General features: G+C 38.8%; 1 protein-coding gene across 3 annotated transcripts in view; it reads right to left on the bottom strand.

Annotated features, from left to right (window-relative positions):
• Positions 1-1901: 1901 nt before the first annotated feature.
• The window catches only part of gtf3c3 (general transcription factor IIIC, polypeptide 3), a 100817-nt gene continuing 80284 nt past the window's right edge, over positions 1902-22434 (bottom strand). For 2 of the 3 annotated variants that reach the window (XM_069934586.1, XM_069934584.1), the window contains exons 17-18: positions 18345-18497; positions 1902-3303 (exon numbers count right to left, since the gene is read on the bottom strand). In XM_069934586.1, the coding sequence (XP_069790687.1) occupies positions 3181-3303; positions 18345-18497 (276 nt within the window). In that variant the 3' untranslated portion in view covers positions 1902-3180. Of the gene's footprint in view, positions 3304-18344; positions 18498-19108; positions 19176-22434 lie in introns of those variants that run through there. The other variant, XM_069934585.1, reaches the window with a different exon arrangement.

Here is a 22434-nt window from a genome sequence, read left to right as displayed (position 1 = left end):
GGGCCATGTTCATTGGGTGCAGGACACGTGACATTCGAGAACAGTTAAGGGCAGGACAATTTGAGTCCCCATTGCAGGCCCCATTCAGAAAAAATCCTCACCATTAGAATTCAGCTTTGCTTTGTCAATCTGAGTCCATTTTTCTTTATTGTTACCTGGAATATACTTTCCATCAACAATTTTTTTTGTAAACTTTTCAATTCCAACACATAAATCTCTAATGGTGAAATAGAATGCGTTGTAAAATGCCGACCACAATCAAAAAGAAAACAAAAAAATCTGTCCATAGATTAAACCTCTGGTTACAAATATTTCTTCAATCTGAAGGAATGTGATTTTTCTTTTCTTGCTTTCAATTCAGCAGTGGCCCCTTTTCAATGAATCTACTGTTTTGATCAGCATCAGTACTTGCTCAATGTGTGACTTTGACTTAACTTGTACCATCACATTTACAAGCCCTTTTTAAAATAACATTATGCCTCCAATAATGTAAAAAAAAAATCACAGTAGATATTAAAACGACTTGAGACATTGACCATGTGCAGGTAGATGGATTTTTTAAAATTTGCATCATGGTTGGTATTGTCATTGTGGACTGTAAGGCCTGTTCATATGTTGGACTATTCTGTATTCTGTTGATATCCATTTAATACCCATGACCAGCATATTCCCATCAGAACATAAATAGGTGGGTATGATGCTCACTTGGCAAGTAGGCTTCTGGATTACAGGAGCAAAAAATATAAATCAAATGACATTGTAAAAAAAAAAGAGAGGAAGTAAGCCTTTATTTGTGTCCTCTGCCCAAGAATGGTTTAACAATTTCAAAATTTTACCTTATGTATAAAATCTTGGTATAAGATTCAGTCTGACTTCACTTCAGGCTTAGCTTCTAGCAAGAATATTGTATCGATGAGCTTAGTCTATATCACCATGCAAATCTTAGTACTCAAAGAAAAAAATCTGCTTACATCAAATGCAATTGTTGATGGCTAAACAGAGATACACCGACAAATGTTTGGAGTCCCAAGTATTTTGGGCAAAGGAGTTAGAAAGAATGATTAGATAAACTGCAGTTGTTTCCTTTCGAATAAAGGCTGAGGAGTGATTTCACTGAAATTGAAACATTTATGAGGAGATAACTGAGTAAATTAGAAGTAAATACCAACATCTCTTAGTAGACGGGTCAAACATGAAGAGCCAACGGTTTAAAGTAAATGGTAGAAGGGAGATAATGAGAAAATGTTTTACAGGGTCTTGAACTCAATGCCTCTCGGGGTCTTAAAATACATAAGCCTTCCCCACCACTCCACTTTTAAAAAGACCCTGGATGTACTTAATGAAGATCTGAAACTAATGCTGAAAGGCAGGATTAGTTCTTTTACACCTGTACGAAGTGGACAGAATATCCTTCCTCTGTGTCAGCAAATTTGTTGGACTCTGAACAATTTAACTATTTCTTATTTTAAATTGCAAATCAGTATGTTCAGACATTTAGGATTTTCCCCAATGAAACCCTACGCAGTGTGTGTGGTCCTACTTTTCTCCACATGGCACCTCAAAAGTTTATTTTATAATAATGTCTGTATTAATGCAAATTGTCAATTTCCCTGAATTGCAGTTTCAAGTTAGTGTTACCTGGGTGAAAAGCAATCAACTGTACTATTTTGATCACCATTTCACTAGGACATTTTGTATAATGCAGAGAACTTGCATTAAGTTATTAAAAGTTTTCAAGAAAACTTCTACCGAAATGGAAATTATAGATATTGTTTGGAAAAATCTTTGTTCAAGGACTTCAAGTGATTTAAAATGTTCTGCAAAGGCTATATCTGGCTTTGTAGAGTAAGATATTCATTTCAGCAAGTTGTATTCCATACAATGATCTACTGAATTTCAAATTTGGTTTGAGAGATGTTTATTTGATAAAGGAACCACAAAGAAAAGTAATGTTCAAGTATACTGGGGACAAAGATCAATATTTACGTGGGAAAACCTGAATGATTCAAAGGCAGAATATAATTTCAGCATGGAGAGAAAGGCACTTATTACCATATCTTTGTGAAATGATGGGTTGATTCTTTCTAGCCTGATCCCACTGCCTGAAATTGTTAGCTATGTTCTCTTCACACCCTTCGGTTACTCTTTCCAGTTCCAAACCTTCCGCCTTACTTACCCAAAATATTCCTCAACTAGGCACAATGGTCGTGATTTGTATATGATTCTGTGAAAGTCAGAAGTCTTTTGAAATACATGCTGACACAATTCATTAATTTATACATTTAGCACAATGAACTGCAACTCGGTTGGATTTTTTAATTAAACAAGTCATAGAACAGCAGAGCAGAGAAACAGACCTGACATCTCAACTCATCCATGCCAACCGCAATACCTAAATATGTTAATCCAATGTGTTCAAAAACTAGCCTATATCCCTCTATGCCTTTCCTATCCAGGTATCTGTCCCAATGCCTTTTAAATACTGTAAATGTCCCCATCTCTGCCATTTCCTCTGGCATCTCTCTCCAATGCAACCACCACCTCGTGTGTGGAAAAACTTGTCTGTTTTCATACTATATTTTTCTATGACTCAAATATTCAATTGCCGATTTAATGATGCCTTGTGTTTTTAACAAAAAAAAACACCAATATTGATGTGAACACAAACAGCCAGACACTGAGAAATAAAGGATGTAATTGTATCCACTGGAATCTTCAAGTTATTCTCAACCCAAGAAGGGACATCATAAAAGTTGGAGATAAATAAAACTATTCCTATCCTCCTTTTAACACACATTATTACAATTCAGATTTCTCTCAATGTGATTTACGTTAAATTTGATCATTTTAACACGGAAGAAAAGTACAGCACAAATTATTTGGTTGGAAAATATCAGAAATATCAACAACAAAAACATTGCCCAGTACTTTGTTTTGCAGTCTGATAATTACAGTTCTCTAGTGAAACTTAGTAATTTAGGGTGATATATTTTTATTGTCGACAGCAGAACAAAAAAAGTAACCCATCAGAGCACTTTTAGAAATCTTTTAATGGTACAAATGATAATAGAAATAAAACGAGCTGAAATCAATAACATTATATACAATAATGATAGAGGTCAACTTTTACACCCTAAATATCCTCTCAATTTCTACTGGTTTTTCCAATAGTCACCAAGTTTACACAACACAATGTGTATACATCAGTTTTCGAGCCATATCAATATTTCCACTATTCTGATAAATTAATGATAGATTATAACCAATATCTCTTCTTAGATCCACTTGGTCGTCCTCTATTCCCTGCAACAACAAAAAAAAGATATTTAAATCAAATTGCTTTAAAAATTCTTTTGGTCATTTTCCAATAAACTATCTAAATTATTTTGTTGGTATTTTATAAAAGTTCCCTAAAGTTTTTGGGTAAAATAGAACCTAATTGTACACCATGGTGGCTGGCTCCAGCATGAAATGGCTTGGTAAAAGGTATAATTCCTTTTGTCCTCGCTTCCTTCTCTGTCACTCCTCGGTATTGAGAGTGTCTACATCTATACCAACCTAGATCTGTGCCTCGGTAGCCTTAATCTTTTCTGTATGTTATATTCAAGACCAATTAAAAGATATTTGGACGAAAAGTGAATTCAGGCTTGTCAGGTGGACAAGAAAGAACAAGGATCAAATCAGGATTGATCTTGAATGGGGCCAAGCTCAGGGTGGGGGTGGGGTGGTAATGGCCTATTCCTGGTCCAAGTTCTTAAAATATTTTATTCTGGAGGGAGATCAAACTAGATGCAAATAATTGCATTTACAGCAAGAAAAACAGCAAAGGAATTGGATGTGTTTATTTCAAATAGGCTGTTTACATGTTAAGTAAAAATGTGGCAAAAGGCTCCTAAGTTAGTGGATCATTTTGACTGATTTAGAAGGAAGTACCATCTAACTATGAGTTAATGCCCTAAACCATTTGCACCTGAGGAAAGCTTGCGATTTCAAAATCAATCCTGATACATCTTCATTTTAAAGGCTCTCCAATATCCAGATGGCATGCTTCGACTACAGATCTGAGGTGGATGATGAGGCCAATGTGAATCCTGCAGATTGTGAGCAGGCAGTTCAGGTGTTAATGCACTCCTTCCACTGTTTATATTTCTGTGTGCTTCCCATGAAAGGACTCTAGGTTATCATTGTCATTCCAAATTATAGTCAAGGGCTCTGTATTTAAATGTAAAGGTTTCATTATTGTCATGTAATGCTACATTTAGAATATAACATCCATGAAATTCTTTAACTTTTGCCTACAGTAAGGCTGACAAGAGAGTCGCCACTTTGTCCAGCGCCCCTCACAGAATCCTACAGCACCTGCTGTTCCTAGGTGATCTCCCCTCCAAGTTCTGACCAGTTCTGTGCCTGCTTAGCTTCCAAGATCAGATCATCCCAGGCAGATTCAGGTTGTTATATAGCCTGTGGTAGTAGGGACATCATGGCTTCTTCCTAAACCATGGTGTCACATCTTCCATTGCCCACTTGAATGTCACTCATGGTGTGACCTGGCCATTAAAACTGATTGAATGTAATTAGCACCTTGATGTTGGCCTGGGAATGGATACTTATCCTGCCAATAAATTTGGATGGTTCTACAGAGAAAACATTGGGGGTACCTCTCTGGACACTAGCTATAGCATGCCCAAGCCAACATATTACTGCTGCCCAGTCATGAGCTTTGAAGCAGGTTTTAGGTTGAGACTCCTCGAAAGGTCAATCACTCTACTATTCCACAAAGGCCAATGGCACATTTCACCATCAACGTTTGCCTTTGTTTAAGGTACCAGAGGTTCCAAAGTTTTGCAGGGTTTTACCATGGACTTTCACTGACTATGTTGGACCTTTGTGTACTTGAGATCTGCAAAACAGTCTCACATGTTTCAGTGGGTGACTCAGCAATAACATCGAGATAGTACACACAAACATCATCTGTGATTCATGATGAACAAAGTTGAAGTGATGCTGGAACTGGAATGGAGGGGACATTCCCATAAGTCCTGTGCATTATCTCCAATCAAATAAAATCTTGGAAATGAGGTGCAGTGTTTTAGTGAGAAACATTGAGCAAAGGCTTTGGCTGATGGCACAGCCTTTCTTAATACCAGTCTACTTTGAAATTGTAGTTCAAGATCAAACTTTGCATACCATCACAAAGATCCAAGATGGAGACAAGCTTGTGAGGAGAGACAGATTTGAGATGGATGCTCCAGATTCTCTCAACTGATAGAATATGAGGTCAAAAAAGGCATGCAATGGTTGATGCTGCTCCCTCAATTCTCTTTGAAATGATGTGTGCTTCAGTATCCCATTCATATCCAAAGGTGCCTCGTAGTGCCCTCCAGATCCGATGGAGGTGGGGCGACTGGTGCCGCGGCGCCACCCGTCATAAAAACGCGGCAGAGCAATGGCCATCTTCCTCACCCATAATCCCCCACACAGCTAAAACCATTCTGAGGTTCCCAGAACAATTCCAGTTGCATGGGGGATTATGAGTGGGGAAGATGGCCATTGCTTTGCCGCTTTTTGAGCCGCAGAGAGTGGCCCCAAAAGTGGAAGTGGCCTGGTGTGGCTGTCTCAGCCCGCACCAGCTGCCCCATGACAGCTCCCACCGGCTACGACGGCTCCCGCTGCCCTGACGACCCCTGCTGACAGCTCCGACTCCCGCTGCCCCAACAGCCCCCGTTGCCCCAACAGCTCCTGCCCATTGCCCCTGCCTTGAGGGGGTCATGGAGGGAGAGGGGTGGATGGGCGGCGGGGTGATGGCATCATCTGCCCAGCCCTAACCAGTCACTCACAGTGGCTGTACATTCAGGACAGGCGGCTTCCCCGAGAAGGGTTGGAATCAGCGCCTCGGAGCCAGCTACAGCGCATTCAGAAAGGTACGTCTTGGTAGCCATAAGGGCAAAGAACCTCCGCCTTTATAGACGTGTGTTTCCCTGCTTGAAAGTGCCTGTTGGATTTGTCTCCTTTTATTCACAACTAAAAATTAGAACTTGTACTTGATCATCCCTGTTAAAGGTCAGTGGTATGAGGTATTAATTATTACTCAAGAAAGTGAATGAATCATTTGCTTGAAAGCTGAATCCATTAGCTTTTAAATAATTTACTCCCAATGCCCTTTAATAAATCTATTTTGGGTTTGAATACTTCAATTACAAAATCTTTCCATATAGTTTTTTCCCCCAAACTTCCTTTAACATGTCAAAAATGAGCATCAAAAGAGAATGGGCAAGAAGAATAAAGATTCAAAATGAAATTTGACTCCTCTCCAAAAAACAAGTCATGATTGTACAATTATTAATTCTCTTTATTTCCCCAAGACACCAGTCTTCATCGTCAAGTCAAATATTCACATGGCAGAGCCTATTTCTATTCTTGCCAAAATTACAGTAACATGCAGTCTTCTCTGGACCGTTCACTAGCCTATAATCCCATTGCAAGCTTTGAAAACCTTCCTCACTGTCCACAACACCACCAATCTTCTGCATACTTATTAATCCAATTTACCACCCTATCTTCCAGCTCATTAATAGATATGATAAACAACAATGGACCAAGTACCGATCCCTGAGGCACTCCACTAGTCACTAGCCTCCAAGTTGACAAACAATTTTCCACCACTACTCTCTGGCATCTCCCATCCAATCATTGTTGAATCTATTTCACTACTTGAACATTAATGCCTAATGACTGAACCTTCCTACTAACCTCTTGTGCGGAACCTTGTCAAAGGCCTTACTAAAGTCCATATAGACAATATCCACAGCCTTCCCTTCGTCAACCTTCTTAGTAAGTGCCTTAAAACACTCTAAGATTTGTTAAACATGATCTACCATGCACAAAACCATGTTGACTACTCCTAATCAATCCTGGTTTATCCAAATAATTGCAAATACCATCTCTAAGAACGCTCTCCATTAATTTACCCATCACTGACTTCACACTCACAAGCCCATAATTACCAGGTTTACTTTTAGAGCCTTTTTAAAACAGTGGAACAACATGAGCTACCCTCCAATCTTCCAGCACCTCCTTTATGGCTAATCCATTTTAAATATTTCTGTTAAGAGTTCCTGCTATTTTTACACTTACCTTCCTTTTTTTTAATTTTTAAAAAAAATTTTCACACTATGAACCATATTAATCAAAATACACACAAACATTTCTCTCTTGAATATACACAGTGTCATTTTCTCCCCTATTTCCCCCCTCCCTCCTTCCAACCCCTCCTCAAACATTCAACATATACAATACAATAAACCCATTAAAAAATGTCATCACACAATGAAAATAAACAAGAAAATTGTGTCATCTACTTTTACACAGTGGGTCAGTTCATTTAATCTTCTTCTCATTCTATCATTTTAGGGGGTGGAGGTCCAAGGCAAGCTCTCTCTGTTGTGCTCATGTCCAGTTCCCAAATTTGTTCAAATAATGTGACTTTATTTTTTAAATTATGTTATTTTTTCCAATGGAATACATTTATTCATTTCTATGTACCATTGCTGTACTCTCAGGATCTCTTCTGATTTCCAAGTTGACATTATACATTTTTTTGCTACAGCTAAGGCTATCATAATAAATCTTTTTTGTGCTTCATCCAGTTTGAGGCCGTGTTCTTTACTTCTTATATTACTTAGAAGAAAGATCTCTTGATTTTTTGGAATGTTATTTAATATCTTATTTATATCTTCCCAAAATTTTTTCACTTTCTCACATGCCCAAATTGCATGTACTGTTGTTCCCATTTCCTTCTTACACCGAAAACATATATCTGATAATGTTGGATCCCATTTATTTAACTTTTGGGGCATGATATATAACCTGTGTAACCAATTATACTGTATCATGCATAACCTCGTATTTATTATATTTCTCAGAGTTCCGGAGCATAACTTTTTCCATATTTCATTTTTTATCTTTATGTTTAGATTTTTTTCCCACTTTTGTTTGGGTTTATAGCTTATTTCATCATTTTCTTTCTCTTGCAGCTTGATGTACATGTTTGTTATAAATCTTTTAATTATCATTGTGTCTGTAATCACATATTCAAAGCTGCTTCCTTCTGGTAATCTCAGTCTGCTTCCAAATTTGTCCTTTTAGTAGGTTTTCAGTTGGTGGTATGCAAACATTGGACCATGAGTTATTCCATATTTGTACTTCATTTGTTCAAATGATAATAAATTATTTCTCAAAAAACAATTTTCTATTCTTTTAATTCCTTTTCTCTCCCATTCTCTAAAGAAAAGTTTATCTATTGTGAAAGGGATTAGTTGATTTTAGGTCAATAATAATTTTGGTAGTTGGAAATTTGTTTTTTCCTTTCTACATGAATCTTCTTCCAAATGTTGAGTAGATGGTGCAGTACTGATGAACTTCTATATTGCACCAGGTTTTCATCCCACTTATAAAGTATATGTTCTGGTACCTTCTCCCTATTTTATCTAGCTCTATCTTGATCCAATCTGATTTTTCCCTTGTTTGATAAAAATCTTTCTTTTCTTTTTCAATCTTTTTATTATTATTATAATTTATAAACACATACAGTTCAAAGAGATATAAAAAATACATAGTAAGTAATGAATTAATACAGAGATATTAAACAATAATATTACAGAATAAAAATATATCATTAAAAATTTTTTTTGATCAGTTTAGGGTGTGAACTATCTCTAAAAAAAAGATATAATTAATAACAATATATGAAAAAAGAGAAAAAAAAACCCAAAAAAGAAGAAAAAACAAATCTGAATTAAAAAAAACTTTAAAAAAAACAAAAAAAAAGCCTACAGATATAGCTAAACCACGCTGATCACTCCGATCTCATCTTACAGCCCAATTATCATACATAATCATAGAAAGAAAACAGAGCCAGATCAACTCACCACAAATGAAAATATTGAATAAATGGTCGCCAGGTTAACTCAAACTTAGAAGGGGATTCATAGACAGAGTTTCTAATTTTCTCTAAATTTAAACATAGTATAGTTTGGGTAAACCATTGGAAAACAGTGGGAGGATTAACCTCTTTCCAATTCAATAGTATAGATCTTCTAGCCATTAGTGTAAGAAAAGCAATCATACGATCCGCAGGAAGAGATAAATAAGTCAAATCTATCATAGGTAATCCAAAAATTGCAGTAATGGGATGTGGTTGTAAATCAATATTCAAAACAGTAGATATAATGGAAAAAATTTCCTTCCAATAATTCTGTAAAGAGGGACAGGACCAAAACATATGTGTAAGGGAAGCTATTTCCAATTGACATTTATCACATATAGGATCGATATGAGAATAAAAGCGATGGAGTTTATCTTTAGACATATGAGCTCTATGAACAACTTTAAACTGTATTAGTGAATGTTTTGCACATAGAGAAGAGTTTACCATTCGCAGAATTTTATTCCAATTTTCATTAGAAATATGAAGGTTGAGTTCTCTTTCCCAATCATTTTTAAACTTTTCAAAAGTCCCAGAATTTATTTTTGTAATTATATTATATAATTTAGATATCACACCTTTTGGAGGGAAGATAAAAATCTGATAGATATCTTAATTGTGCTGCTCTATAATTTTTTTTTAAGTTTGGTAGCTGCAAACCACCTTGTTTTTAACCATTCTGTTAATTTATCTAGCACTATCCTCGGTTTCCCCCCTTTCCATAAGAATTTCCTTATTATTCTCTTTAGTTCATTGAAGAATTTCTCTGTTAAGGGAATTGGTAATGATTGAAATAGGTATTGTATCTTTGGGAAGATATTCATTTTAATACAATTTACCCTTCCTATCAGTGTTAATGGTAAATCTTTCCAATGTTCTAAGTCATCTTGTAATTTCTTCATTAATGGCTGATAATTTAATTTGTATAGATGGCCTAAATTATTATCTAATCTAATACCTTGGTATTGGATATCTTGTGTTTGCCATTTAAATGGTGATTCTTTTCTAAACTCTGTGTAATCCACATTATTCATTGGCATCACTTCACTTTTATTAGCTTTGATCTTGTACCCTGATATTTCTCCATATTCCTTCAATTTCTTACGTAATTCTTTTATTGATAATTCTGGTTCTGTTAAGTATACTTTGATTTCATCTGCAAATAAACTGATTTTATATTCCTTCTCTTTTATTTTATTTTCTGTTCTTATCAGTCCTGCCAATGGTTCTATTGCTAAAGCGAACAGTGAGGGAGATAGTGGACATCCCTGTCGAGTTGACCTGTTTAATTTAAATTGGTTTGATATATATCCATTTACTGTCACCATCGCCATTGGTCTCTTATATAATGCTTTAATCCAATTAATATATTTCTTTGGTAGGTTGAACCTCTGTAATACTTTGAATAAATAATTCCATTCTACCCTGTCAAGGGCTTTCTCTGCATCTAAAGCAACAGGCACTGTTGATATCTTATTTCCTTGTACTGCATGGATTAAGTTAATGAATTTATAGACATTTTCCGTTGTTCGTCTTTTCTTAATAAATCCAGTTTGATCTAGTTTTACTATTTTTGGTACACAGTCGGCCAATCTGTTTGCTAATATTTTGCTATTATCTTATAATCTGAGTTAGGTAGATATTGGTCTATACGATGCTGGTGTTAGTGGATCTTTCCCCATCCTTGGTATTTCCGTAATTATTGCTCTTTTACATGAATCTGGCAAGTTTTGTGTTTCTTATATCTGGTTGATTACTTTCAGGAGAGGAGAAATTAATAATTCTTTAAATGTTTTATAGAATTCTATTGGGGGTCCATCCTCTCCAGGCATTTTATTGTTTGGTAGCTTTTTTAATATATCCTGTATTTCCTCTATTTCAAATGGTTTTATCCATTTGTTTTGCTCCTCTTCTTGCAATTCGGTACTTCAATTTTAGCTAAAAACTCGTCTATTTTGTCTTCTTTCCCTTCGTTTTCAGTTTGGTATAATTGCTCGTAGAATTCCTTGAAGTTTTCATTGATCTCTGTTGGGTTATATGTAATTATTTTGTTCTTTTTCCTTGATGCCAATACAGTACTTTTAGCTTGTTCTGTTTTAAGCTGACAGGCTAGTGTTTTGTGCGCTTTTTTTTCTCCTAGCTCATAATACTTCTGCTTTATTTTCATTATGTTCTTCTCCACCTTATACGTTTGTAGTGTTTCGTGTTTTATTCTTTTGTCTGCCAATTCTCTTCTTTTTGTTGTATCTTCCCTTGTTGCTAGTTCTTTTTCTGTACTTACTATTTCCCTTTCCAGCTGTTCTATTCCCCGACTGTAGTCCTTTTTCATCTTAGTTACATAACTTATTATCTGCCCTCTGATGAAGGCTTTCATTGCATCCCATAATATAAATTTCTCTTTCACTGATTCCGTATTTATTTCAAAGTACATTTTAATTTGGCGCTCAATAAATTCTCTAAATTCCTGTCTTTTAAGTAGCATGGAGTTTAATCTCCATCTATATCTTCTTGGTGGGATGTCCTCCAGTTCTATTGCTAATATCAGGGGTGAGTGATCAGATAACAATCGAGCTTTATATTCCGTTCTCCTAATTCTCCCTTGGATATGGGCTGACAACAGGAACAGGTCAATCCATGAGTATGTTTTATGTCTACTCAAATAATATGAGTATTCCTTCTCCTTTGGGTGTTGTCTCCTCCATATATCCAAAAGTTACATTTCCTGCATTGATTTAACCATAAATTTGGCTACTTTGTTCTTTTTGCTAGTCTTTTGTCCAGTTTTATCCATCTTTGAATCCAAATTAAGGTTAAAGACCCTCCAATCAATATATTCCCCTGCGTATCTACAATCTTCAAACAAAAATCTTGCATCAACTTTTGATCCTCTTCATTAGGTGCATATATATTGACCAAATTTCAGAGTTCTGAATATATCTGACACTTTATCATTACATATCTCCTTGCTGGATCTATTATTTCCTCCTCTATTTTGATTGGTACATTTTTATTGATTAATATAGCTACACCTCTGGCTTTTGAATTATATGATGCTGCCGTTATGTGCCCTACCTAGTCTCTCCTTAATTTATTGTGTTCCACTTCAGTGAGATGTGTTTCCTGCACGAATGCTATATCTATTTTTTCAGCAAATTTAATAGCCTCTTCCTTTTGATTTGGTTATGTATTCCCTTAATATTTATAGTCATTTAGTTCAACATGGCCATCTCATACTCTATTTACATCTCATTTCCGCTTCCTCACCACCACCTTTCCACTTTTCCCCATTTTCATTTCTCAGTTTTCCTTTTTTGAACTCAATGTATGACAACACTTTTAAAACATAAAATACTTCAACCACTCCCACATCTAAAATTCCCTTAACCCCAAGTGTCTCCCCCCCCCCCCCCCCATCTGAGTCGCCCCTTGTCCCTTGCTGGGCAACCACAACTCCCCTCTCCATTCAGACTGCGAACCCGTTTGTAAGTGTCAACTGATTTTGCAGTGACTGTTATTCTCTCCCACCCAACCCCCTCCAGAAAAGACTTTTATCTTCACATTAAAACAAAGCTCCCCCTCTTTTCTTCTCTTTTTCTTTTTTTTAAACCCCCTCCTCTTCCCCCCCTTTTCCCTTTTCTTCCCTCCTTTAGTTCGTAGTAATACATTATTTTTACATCTTTATATGTAGTTTGTCGTTATTCTTCGTTCTTGTAACATCTCTTCATCTCTCTTTCTGTCCTGCAGGCATTCTGCAAATTCTCGTGCTTTCTCTGGATCCGAGAACAGTCTGTTTTGCTCCCCTGGGATAACTATTTTAAGCACCGCTGGATATCTTAACATAAATCTATAACCTTTTTTCCATAGGATCGATTTTGCTGTGTTAAACTCCTTCCTCTTCTTTAGGAGCTCAAAACTTATGTCTGGGTAGAAAAAAAAATTTGACCTTTGTACTCCAGTGGTTTTTTTTCTTCTCTAATTTTATTAATTGCCTTCTCCAATATATTTTCTCTTGTTGTGTATCTCAGAAATTTTACTAAAACAGATCTTGGTTTTTGTTGTGACTGTGGTTTCGGGGCTAATGTTCTGTGTACCCTTTCTATTTCCATTCCTTCTGCATTTCTGGCATTCCCAGGACGTTTGGGATCCATTCTTTTATAAATTCTTTCATATCTTTGCCTTCTTCATCTTCCTTTCGGCCCACTATCTTTATATTGTTTTGCATATTATAGTTTTCAATCTTCTGAGCTAACAACTCTTATGTTTCTTTAACTTTTTTGTCACTTTCTTCCAATTTTCTTTTTAAGTTGTTCACTTCCATTTCTACCGCCATTACACGTTCTTCCACATTTTCTAATCCTTTCCCTACATCTGTTATGACCAGCTCTATTCTACTCACTTTTTCTTCTGTACTTTTCATTTTTCTTTTCATTTCACTAAATTCTAGTGTCAACCATTCTTTTAATGCTTTCATTTCTTCTTGAAAAAATTTTTTAAGTATGTACTGTCCATTCATTCCTTCTATTCCTCTGTGCAGAGCCTGGTATTCTTCTTCTTCTTCTTCTGTGTCTGCTCTTGGGTGTGTGTCTTCTTGTATCCGTGTCTCTTCTGACTTTCTTGTTGAGCTGCTTGCCTCAGTTTGTTGGGTTTTGTTTTCATGGCTTCTTGATGTTGGTCCTCTTCTTCTGACCTGGTTATCTGTTGGGCCTCCTGCTTCTGTTTTTCTTTCTCATCCCTCCCTTTCCCATTGCTTTCCTTTTCTTCCAGCTGGGAGCCCTGCTGGCTGTCAGGCATCTCTCAGCTGTCCATGCTGTGTAGGTTCACTCCACAGCTGGTCCCCCCTCCCATCAGTGTTCTCCTTTTCCTTGTTGTGTGCATTGCACACCTCTGTTTGGCTCAGTGAGCCATTTTTGCAGTCCCATGGTCAGGAGGTCGTGACCCTGCGGGGACTCCACTAACCTCGGGGAGCGGGCTCCTTTGTCCATGGCAGGCCCTGCTCTTCGTGCAGGCAAAGCCTTCTCCTTTCTCTTCCAGTGTCTTTCCTTCTTTTTTCCCGTTGTTTTTGGTTTTTCTTTCTTTTCTCCACACCTTTATCTTTTATTTGTTGTGTTTTGTTTATCTGGGGCTTTGCTTTTCCTTCACTTTTTTTCTTCTTTTCTGGAGAGGGCTGGTATTCTCCTACTGGCCATTACTCCATCACGTGACTCCTCCGACTACACTTAACCTTCCTCAAGGTCCGAGGGAATATCAGGACCTGGAGATGTATCCATCTTTATTCTGTTTAAAATAGCCAGGACTACATCCTCATTAATCTGTATATTTTCCAGGACTTCACTACCAAATTTCCTTACTTCACCAGACTCACCAGAATACTGGAGGAAAAACATTTAAAATTTCCCCCATCTCCTCTGACCCCTCACATAGCCAACCCCTTTGATCCTCAATGGGCCCAATTTTATCCCTCACTATTCTTTTACTTTTAATGTATCTGTAGAAACCCTTTGAATTTATTTTTTACCTTGCCTGCCAAAGTTGCCTCATATCTCCTTTTAGCCTTTCTAATTTATTTCTCATGATTTTTTGCACACTTTATATTCCTCAAGCACTTCATGTATTTCCTCCTGTCTATACCTATTGTACACATCCCTCTTCCTCCAAACCAAATTCCTAATAACCCTGGAGAACCAAGGCACCCTATATTTTCTAACCTTTCCTTTAATCGTCATAGGGACATACCGACTTTGTACTCTCAAAATTTTCCCTTTTGAATATCCTCCATTTATCCGTTGCATCTTTCCCAGAAAATAAATTATATCAATCCACACCTTCTAAATCCTTTTGGATCGCCTTGAAATTAGCCTTATTCCAATCAAGAATCTCTACCTGAGGCCTAGCCCTATCCTTCTCCATAATTAACCTAAAACTAATAAATTGTTATGATTTCTAGACCCAGAGTTCCACGACACAAACCTGTCATCTGACCTACCTCATTCCCTAGAGAGAAATCCAATACTGCCCCCTCTCCAGTTGTTTCTTCTATGTATTGATTTAAAAAACTTTCCTGAACACATTTGACAAACTCCAATCCATTCAGCCCTTTTGCAGTATGGGCGTCCCAGTCAATGTGTGGAAAGTTTAAAATCTCTTATAATCACCACCTTATGTTTACTACACACATATGCTACCTCCTTACAAATTTGTTCCTCTAATTCCCTCAGCCCATTAGATGATCTATAATACATCCCCATTAGTATTTTCGTGCCTTTCCCATTCCTCGCTTCCACCCAAATAGCCTTACTGGATGAGCCCTTCAATCTATCCTGCCATAGCACTGGTGTGATGTTTTCTCTATCAAGCAATGCAACTCCTCCACCTTTTATTCCCCTTGTTCTATCAGGCCTGAAGCAACAGAATCCTGGAACATTGAGCTGCCAATCATGCCCCTCCTATAATCAAGTTTCACTGATGGCTACAAATATCATATTTCCATGTGTCAATCCATGCTCGAAGATCATCCACCTTACTTACAATGCTCCTTCCATTCAAATATATACACTTGAGAAAATGTCCCCCACATTCACTCCTCTGATTACCATCTTCCCCCTCTCCTTCATTAATTTTAACAATCTGGTTCCTCTCTCCCTTCAAATCTAGTTGTCCTTCTACTACCCTAATCTCTGCACTCTCATTCTGATTCCCACCTCCCTGCCAAACTAGTTTAAACCCTCCCCAACAGATCTAGAAAACCTGCCTGCCAGGATACTGGTCCTCTTCCAGTTTGGGTGCAGCCTGACCTTTTTGTACAGGTCAAAGCTTCCCCAGAAGTGATCCCAATGATCCACAAACCTGAACCCCTGCCCCTTGCAACAACTCTTTAGCCACACATTAATCTGCCACCACCGCCTATTCCTAGTGCATGGCACATGCAGCAATCCTGAGATTACCACACTTGAGATCCTGCTTTTTAACTCCTTTCTTCAGGACCTTATCCCCACTTCTATCTATGTCATTGGTCCCCATGTGGGCCATGACATCTGGCTGCCATCCTCCCCTTCCAGAATGCTGTGTACTTGATCAGAGACATCCCTGACCCTGGTACCTGGGAGGAAACATGCCATTTGAGAGCCCTGATTTCATCCAGAAAACCTCCTATCTACTCTCCTAACCAATGAGTCCCCAATTACAAGAGCTCTCCTCTTCCCCAACTTCTGAGCCGAAGGGCCAGCCTCCGTACCAGAGACCACCCCAACATCCCTGTAGGTTGTCCCCCGCATCAATATCTAAAACAATATACTTATTATTGAGCGAAACAGGCACAAGGTACTCTGCACTGTCTGTCCCTTCCCTTTCCTCACAGTCACCCACTTAACTGTGCAAACTAATGGAGAGGATTCCTAAGGATAGGACCTATGAGCATGTGGAAAAGTACAGTCTACTCAAGGATAGTCAGCATGGCTTTGTCAAGGAAGGTAGTGCCCCACAATTCTAATTGAGTTTTTTTGAGTCGGAAACAAAAGAAATGATGAGGATAGGGTGGTAGATGTGGTCTACATGGATTTTAACAAGGCCTTTGCCAAGGTCCCCTGCAAGTCAGAAAGTCATGTGGCACAGGGTCAATGGAACCTTGGCTGTGTGGATAAAAAAATTGGCCTGTAGGAAGAAAGCAGAGGGCAGTAGTCCAAGGAAAGTATTCTGCCTGGATGTTGGTGACTAGTGGAGTGCTGCAAGGATCTGTTCTGGAATCTCTGCTCTTTGTGATTTTTTAAATATATATAAATGACCTGCATGAAGATACAGAAGGATGGGTCAGTAAGTTTGCAGATGACACGATGGTTCGAGGAGTTGTGGATGGAGTTGAAGGTTGTCCAAGGTTACAAGAGGATATACAGGATGCAGAATTGGGCAGAAAAGTGGCAGATGGATTTCAATCTGGATAAGAGTGAGGTGATGCATTTTAGAAGGACTAACCAGAAGCCTGAGTATAGGGTTAATGGTTGGTTACTTAAGAATGTGGGTGAACAGAGGGACCTCAGGGTGCAAACTTATACATCCATCAAGGTCGCAGCACAGGTTGATAGAATAGTTAAGAAGGACTATGGGATGCTGGGCTTCATTAATTGAGGTATTGAATTCAGTAGAGAGGTCATGTTGCAACTCTACGTATCTCTGGTAAGACCACACTTGGAATGTGTTCATTTCTGGTCACCTCATTATAGGAAGGATGTGGAAGCTATGGAGAGGGTGCAAAGGAGATTTACTGGATGATGCCCGGATTGGGAAACCAGTCTTGTGAGGCATGGTTCGCAGAGCTGGGACTTCTCTCTTTGGAGTGTAGGAGGATGAGAGGAAACTTGATAAAGGTCTACAAGATTATGAAAGGCATACATAGGGATGGACAGCCACCACCTGTTTCCCAGGGCAGGATCAGCAAGCACCAGAGAACATGTGTACAAAGTTAAGATAGGAAAGTTTTGGGAAGACATCAGGGGTAAGATTTTTTAAATACACAGAGCTGTTGGTGCCTGGAATGCCTTGCTGGGGTGGAGGTGGAGGCTGAAACTTTGGGGGTATTTAAGATACATGGATGAAAGGAAAATAGAGGGTTATGGGGTAGGGAGGAATATATGGGTCAGCACAACATCAAAGGCCGAAGGGACTGTACTGCATTGTTCTATGTCTATGTTCTATGCCTTCCATTGACCAGTTATTGGACCCAGTTAGGATATTACAGGAATCAGCAAGTACCTTGCCTGCTTTTGTCTATCTGAAACCCTGAGGCTATGAAGACAACAGTGCTGCCCAGCTGAATTTGGTTAACTTGGCTCACAGCAGATTATTGCTGTTCCAACAATAAAGCTAATGTACATTGACATCAGGTCTTTTCCTTAAACTGTCTGCTGAAATTCAAGCTGCAGCAACAAGAATAAATTAAGAAAGAAAAAATGAAAACTGCTTAGCAGTAAATCTAACACACAGGCTGTTCTGGATGTCAAGTCATTGGGTGTATTTAAGGAAAAGATTGATTGGTTCTTGATTAGCCAGGGCATCAAAAGTTATGGGGAGAAGGCCGGGCAGTGGGGCAGAGTGGGGAAAATGGATCTGCTCTGATTGAATGGTGGGGCAGACTCAAAGGGGTTAATAGCCCATTTCTGCTCTTATATCTTGTGGTCTAACTTATTGGTGCCTGGGTATCAAGCAACTATAATCAACAACTCTTAAGCAGGTAGAAGCTATTCCTGAAATTAAGATAAACTAATGGACTTCTTTGTCTGTAACCTGGATCTTCTATCCTGAAGGAATATTATCGTGTGAAATGAGAAAAAAACTCAACTGCGGTAATTAAAATTTCCAACATTTTACATACCTCTAACTTGAGAGGAGGCAGCTCCAGTGCCTTTTCATAATAATGAATTGCAAAATGCACGAGCCCCAATTGATGTAATGCACGTCCTATGTTATAGTACACTTCTTGGCAAGGTCCTCGAAGTTCCAAGTATCGAGTTAGAAAGGAGAATCCCTAAAAAAAATGAAAAACATCAACTTAGGCACCTGCAGGACCAGGTGGAAGCAGGTGGGGGAGGGTGAAGGTGGAGACAAGTTGCTGGAGGGGATAAGTGGTAACACAAAAACAACCAATGCTGGAATCTGATAACTAATGGGAACTGAGAGGAGAAGGGATCTGGTGGGTAAAATGTGTGCATGAAAGGTGAATTAAACCAGGAGGAGGAGGGGAAAAAAAAAATGAGAGGACCAGGTAGATCAAAGTGGGAAGAGAGGAGAGAAAGTGGGAGACACAAGAGGTGAGGGCTACCTGAAATTGGAGAATTCTGTTTTAGCCATTGGGTTGTACACTGCCCAGGCAGAATGTGAGGTAATCTCTAGTTTGTACTGTAACCCATCCTGCAAGTGGAGAAGGTCAAGGACAGAGAGATTGGTGTGGAAACTTGGACAAGTTAAAGTTGCTCACAAACAAGAGCTCAGAATGGCCATTATAGACAGAGCACAGGTGCTCTGCTGAATCTGTCGCCTAATTGACAACTTGGTCTTACTAACATGCGGGAGGCAACATCAGGAGCACTGAATACATTAGGTGAGGTCAGAGGACACAAATGTGAATCTTTCTCTCACCTGAAAGGTTCATTCAGGTCCCTGGTAGGTGGTGAGGGAGGAGATGCAAGAACAAGCATTGTGCCTCCTGTGGTTGCAAGGGAAAATGCCAGAGGTTAGGGAGGGGTGGGTGGGAGGTATGAGTAGACCAGAGAGTCACAGAGAGAATGGTACGTGTGGAAGGTAGAAAGAGGTGGCAAGGAAAAAATGGGGCTCATGGTTGAATTACATCTGGCGGAAATGTGCTAGAGGTGGAGGCCAGCAGGGTGAAGGATGAGGGAAACTCCATCTCTGTTGTTTGGATTGATGGCAGTTGTGAGAGCAGAAGTACAAGAAATGGAGGAAGTGAGAGAGGGTTCCATTAATCACAGTGGAAAGAAAGCCACGTTTCCTGCAAAAGGAGGACATTTCAGATCTCCTAGAATGGAGGGCTTCATCATGAGTTTAAATATGTGGAGAAACAGGGAGAAAATGATGGCATCTTTACAAGAGACGGTGAAAGCAGCACCAATGCAGTCAACGATGTAATGGAGAATTATTTGGGGAATGGTACCAGAGAAGGTTTGGATCAATGACTATTCCACAAGGCCAACAGAAAGTAAGGCATAGCTAGGATCCATGTGAGTGGCCATAGCTGCACCTTTGGCTTGGAGAAAGTGAGGAGTGAAAATAAGTTGTTCAGGGTAAGAAAACGTTCTGTCAGGCAGAAGGGAACTGATTTCATCGTTGCAGAAAGAAGCAGAGGGCTTTAAGACCCTCCTGATGGGGAATGGAGGTGTATAAAGACTGGACATCCATCATGAAGATGAGGTGATGGAAGGCAAGGAATTGGAGATTGATTTTTCACTACATTATAAATGGGTATCATAATGGATAAATACTGGGATGAATTTGAAAAGATTACAGTGGGTTACATACATACACACATTTTAAAACAGATCTTATTTGAAATACTGAAGAATTCATATTCAGGAACATTGCAAAAACTATGGAGAATGATATGTAACATTTCACAAGTAGGTGCTAATTGAAATGATGTCATGAAATTAATAGACCATTGTCTTAGAGGAGACAAACTGGCTGTTTGCAAGTACCTACAGAGTGCTCACAGAAAGGTCACTCCTGGGTTTTGTTTATTGAAGACAACAGATGGGAGCAGAAGGATAACTCCTGTTGTTTGCTGAAGAAGGAGGGTTTTTTTTGCAAGTGAGAGAGTCACATGGGCTTCCTGACAGTTTGCAGTTGGAGAGAGAGAAAGGGAGAGAAGACAAGCTCTCTCAGCCAGTGTGTGTGACACTGAAAGCAGCTGAACGGTGCAAGCCAGGAAGCTTAGTGAAACTGAAGAAAAGCTCCAGAGAGGTGGATGGCTGAAAATGCTATCCGTATGATGATTCCCTTGGAATAAGGGGAACAGAAAGGAACTCTGTGGAAGCCTGAAACAAAGAGGTTGCCATCTGGAGAACCCTGATGGGGTAAGTTTTCTCAGTGAGACATTGAGGTGACTAATGGTGGTACCTCAGTTGTGGAAATCCTGGAACAACAAATCTCTCTCTGCAAACCTTACAAGAACTTTCTTCAGCAGTAAACATTTACCTTTCGAGCACCAAAGCCTGTGCACAGTATAAGAATTGCCTGTATCCAGAGAACTTGGAAGAAGGAGAAGAGAGATTGAACTATGAACCAAAGAACTTTTCTTAAATTACACACATCATACACGTGCGCTTAGAATTAGAAGGGGTATAATTTGGGTTAGTTAAGTATAGAGATAAGTTAAAGTTTGATTCTGTTTTCATGTTTAAATATAATTAAAAACAACTTTTGTTTAAGTAACTACTTGTCGGGGGGCCTGGCAAGATGGCGTAAAGTCTAGACATGTAATCTCGATCTCTCTGGCCAGACTTTTAAGAAGCCGTTTTTAACTCTTTGTTTTCAGGTTTAAATTTTTTAAAACTTAGTTTAAAGTATCAAGGAATTGTTATGGCTATTAATGGTAAAAAGATTAAACCTCAAGTACAGAAGAAAGTACATTTTCGGAGTGTTGAAGATTTAGAGCATAAACAGTCTGCTACAACTTCAGGTTTGCTTTCTTTCAAGGCTAAACCACAGAGATTGCTTGTGGGAGCTGAAAAAATGACTACTACTCACTAGGAGAAGGACATCGCTGGAATTACCTGTTCTCAGAAGGAAGGTGCGTGTGCCCCCGATGTGGATCCTGATTCTGGCAGCCTGCCGACTTTAATGGAGGGGGCACGCAAGAAGACAACTCCATTGCTTGAAATGCCACAGGATATACTCCAATCTGAATATTTTGGTCTTTTCCGTTAGTTTTTGAAGCAACAACGGGTTGCGGGGGGAGAACAGCATCGGCCCCCTGAGGAAGTCGGGGTGCCGTCGCTGGGAGTCCAGACCCGCAGTAAAACTGTTAAACTGCCTGTTGTTGAGATGCAGCAGGAGCTGCAGTTACCTGGTTCTGCCACTACGCAAGAGAAAGCAGGGCTGACCTTTTCTGAATTACAATGTAAACAGCTAAACTTTATCATTCAGCGTATGCTGAATGAAATGTCTCAGAGGCTCAGTTTGGAACTGGATACTGTTAAAATACGTGTGGAAGCATCTTGTGAGGATTTTAAACAATTTCAGGCTGATTTTTTGAAATGTCAACAACAAGTGTCTTCTAATACAGAAAAAGTGTTGGAGGTGGAAAAATCCGTTAAAGAATTGCGAGAATGTGAGAGGGAGTTAGAGAGGAAAGTAGATTATTTGGAGAATCAAAGTAGAAGGAATAATGTGAAGATTGTTGGTTTGCCAGAAGGTATGGAAGAACAAGATCCTCTTCGTTTTTTTTACCGAATGGATTCCACAAATACTGGGGCAGGAATTTTTCTCTGGAGGTCTGGTATTGGAAAGAGCTCATAGAGCCTTAAGAAGAAGACCTCTGCCTGGTCAACCACCGAGACCAGTGATAATTTGATGTTTGAATTATTTGGACAGAGAAACGATACTTCGTTTAGCAGTACAAAACACGAGACAACAACAAGCCCCGTTAATGATTCAGAATAGTAGAGTTTTTTTCTATCCTGATTTGAGTCAAGAGGTTATTCAGCATCGGCGTCGATTTAATCCAGTTAAAGAAGTTTTGTGGCGTAAAGGTTATAAGTCTACTTTTCGCTATCCGGCAGTGTTGAAGGTGTTTTGTGGAGACTTTCAATCTCGGTTTTTTGAGAATGAGTGTGAAGCAATGAGTTTTGCTGACCCGTTGCCAGATGTAAGAGGACAAAGACGTAGCCCACCATTGTTTCCTAAAGAAAAATCTGGTTGTTCTGGAAATGGAAAAAACGGCAGAAATA

Source organism: Narcine bancroftii, chromosome 4, assembly GCF_036971445.1.
Source record: "Narcine bancroftii isolate sNarBan1 chromosome 4, sNarBan1.hap1, whole genome shotgun sequence".
In the NCBI taxonomy this organism is placed as follows: domain Eukaryota; kingdom Metazoa; phylum Chordata; class Chondrichthyes; order Torpediniformes; family Narcinidae; genus Narcine; species Narcine bancroftii.
Note: the sequence above shows the minus strand (reverse complement) of the source record. Positions and strands in the feature narration are given on the sequence as shown.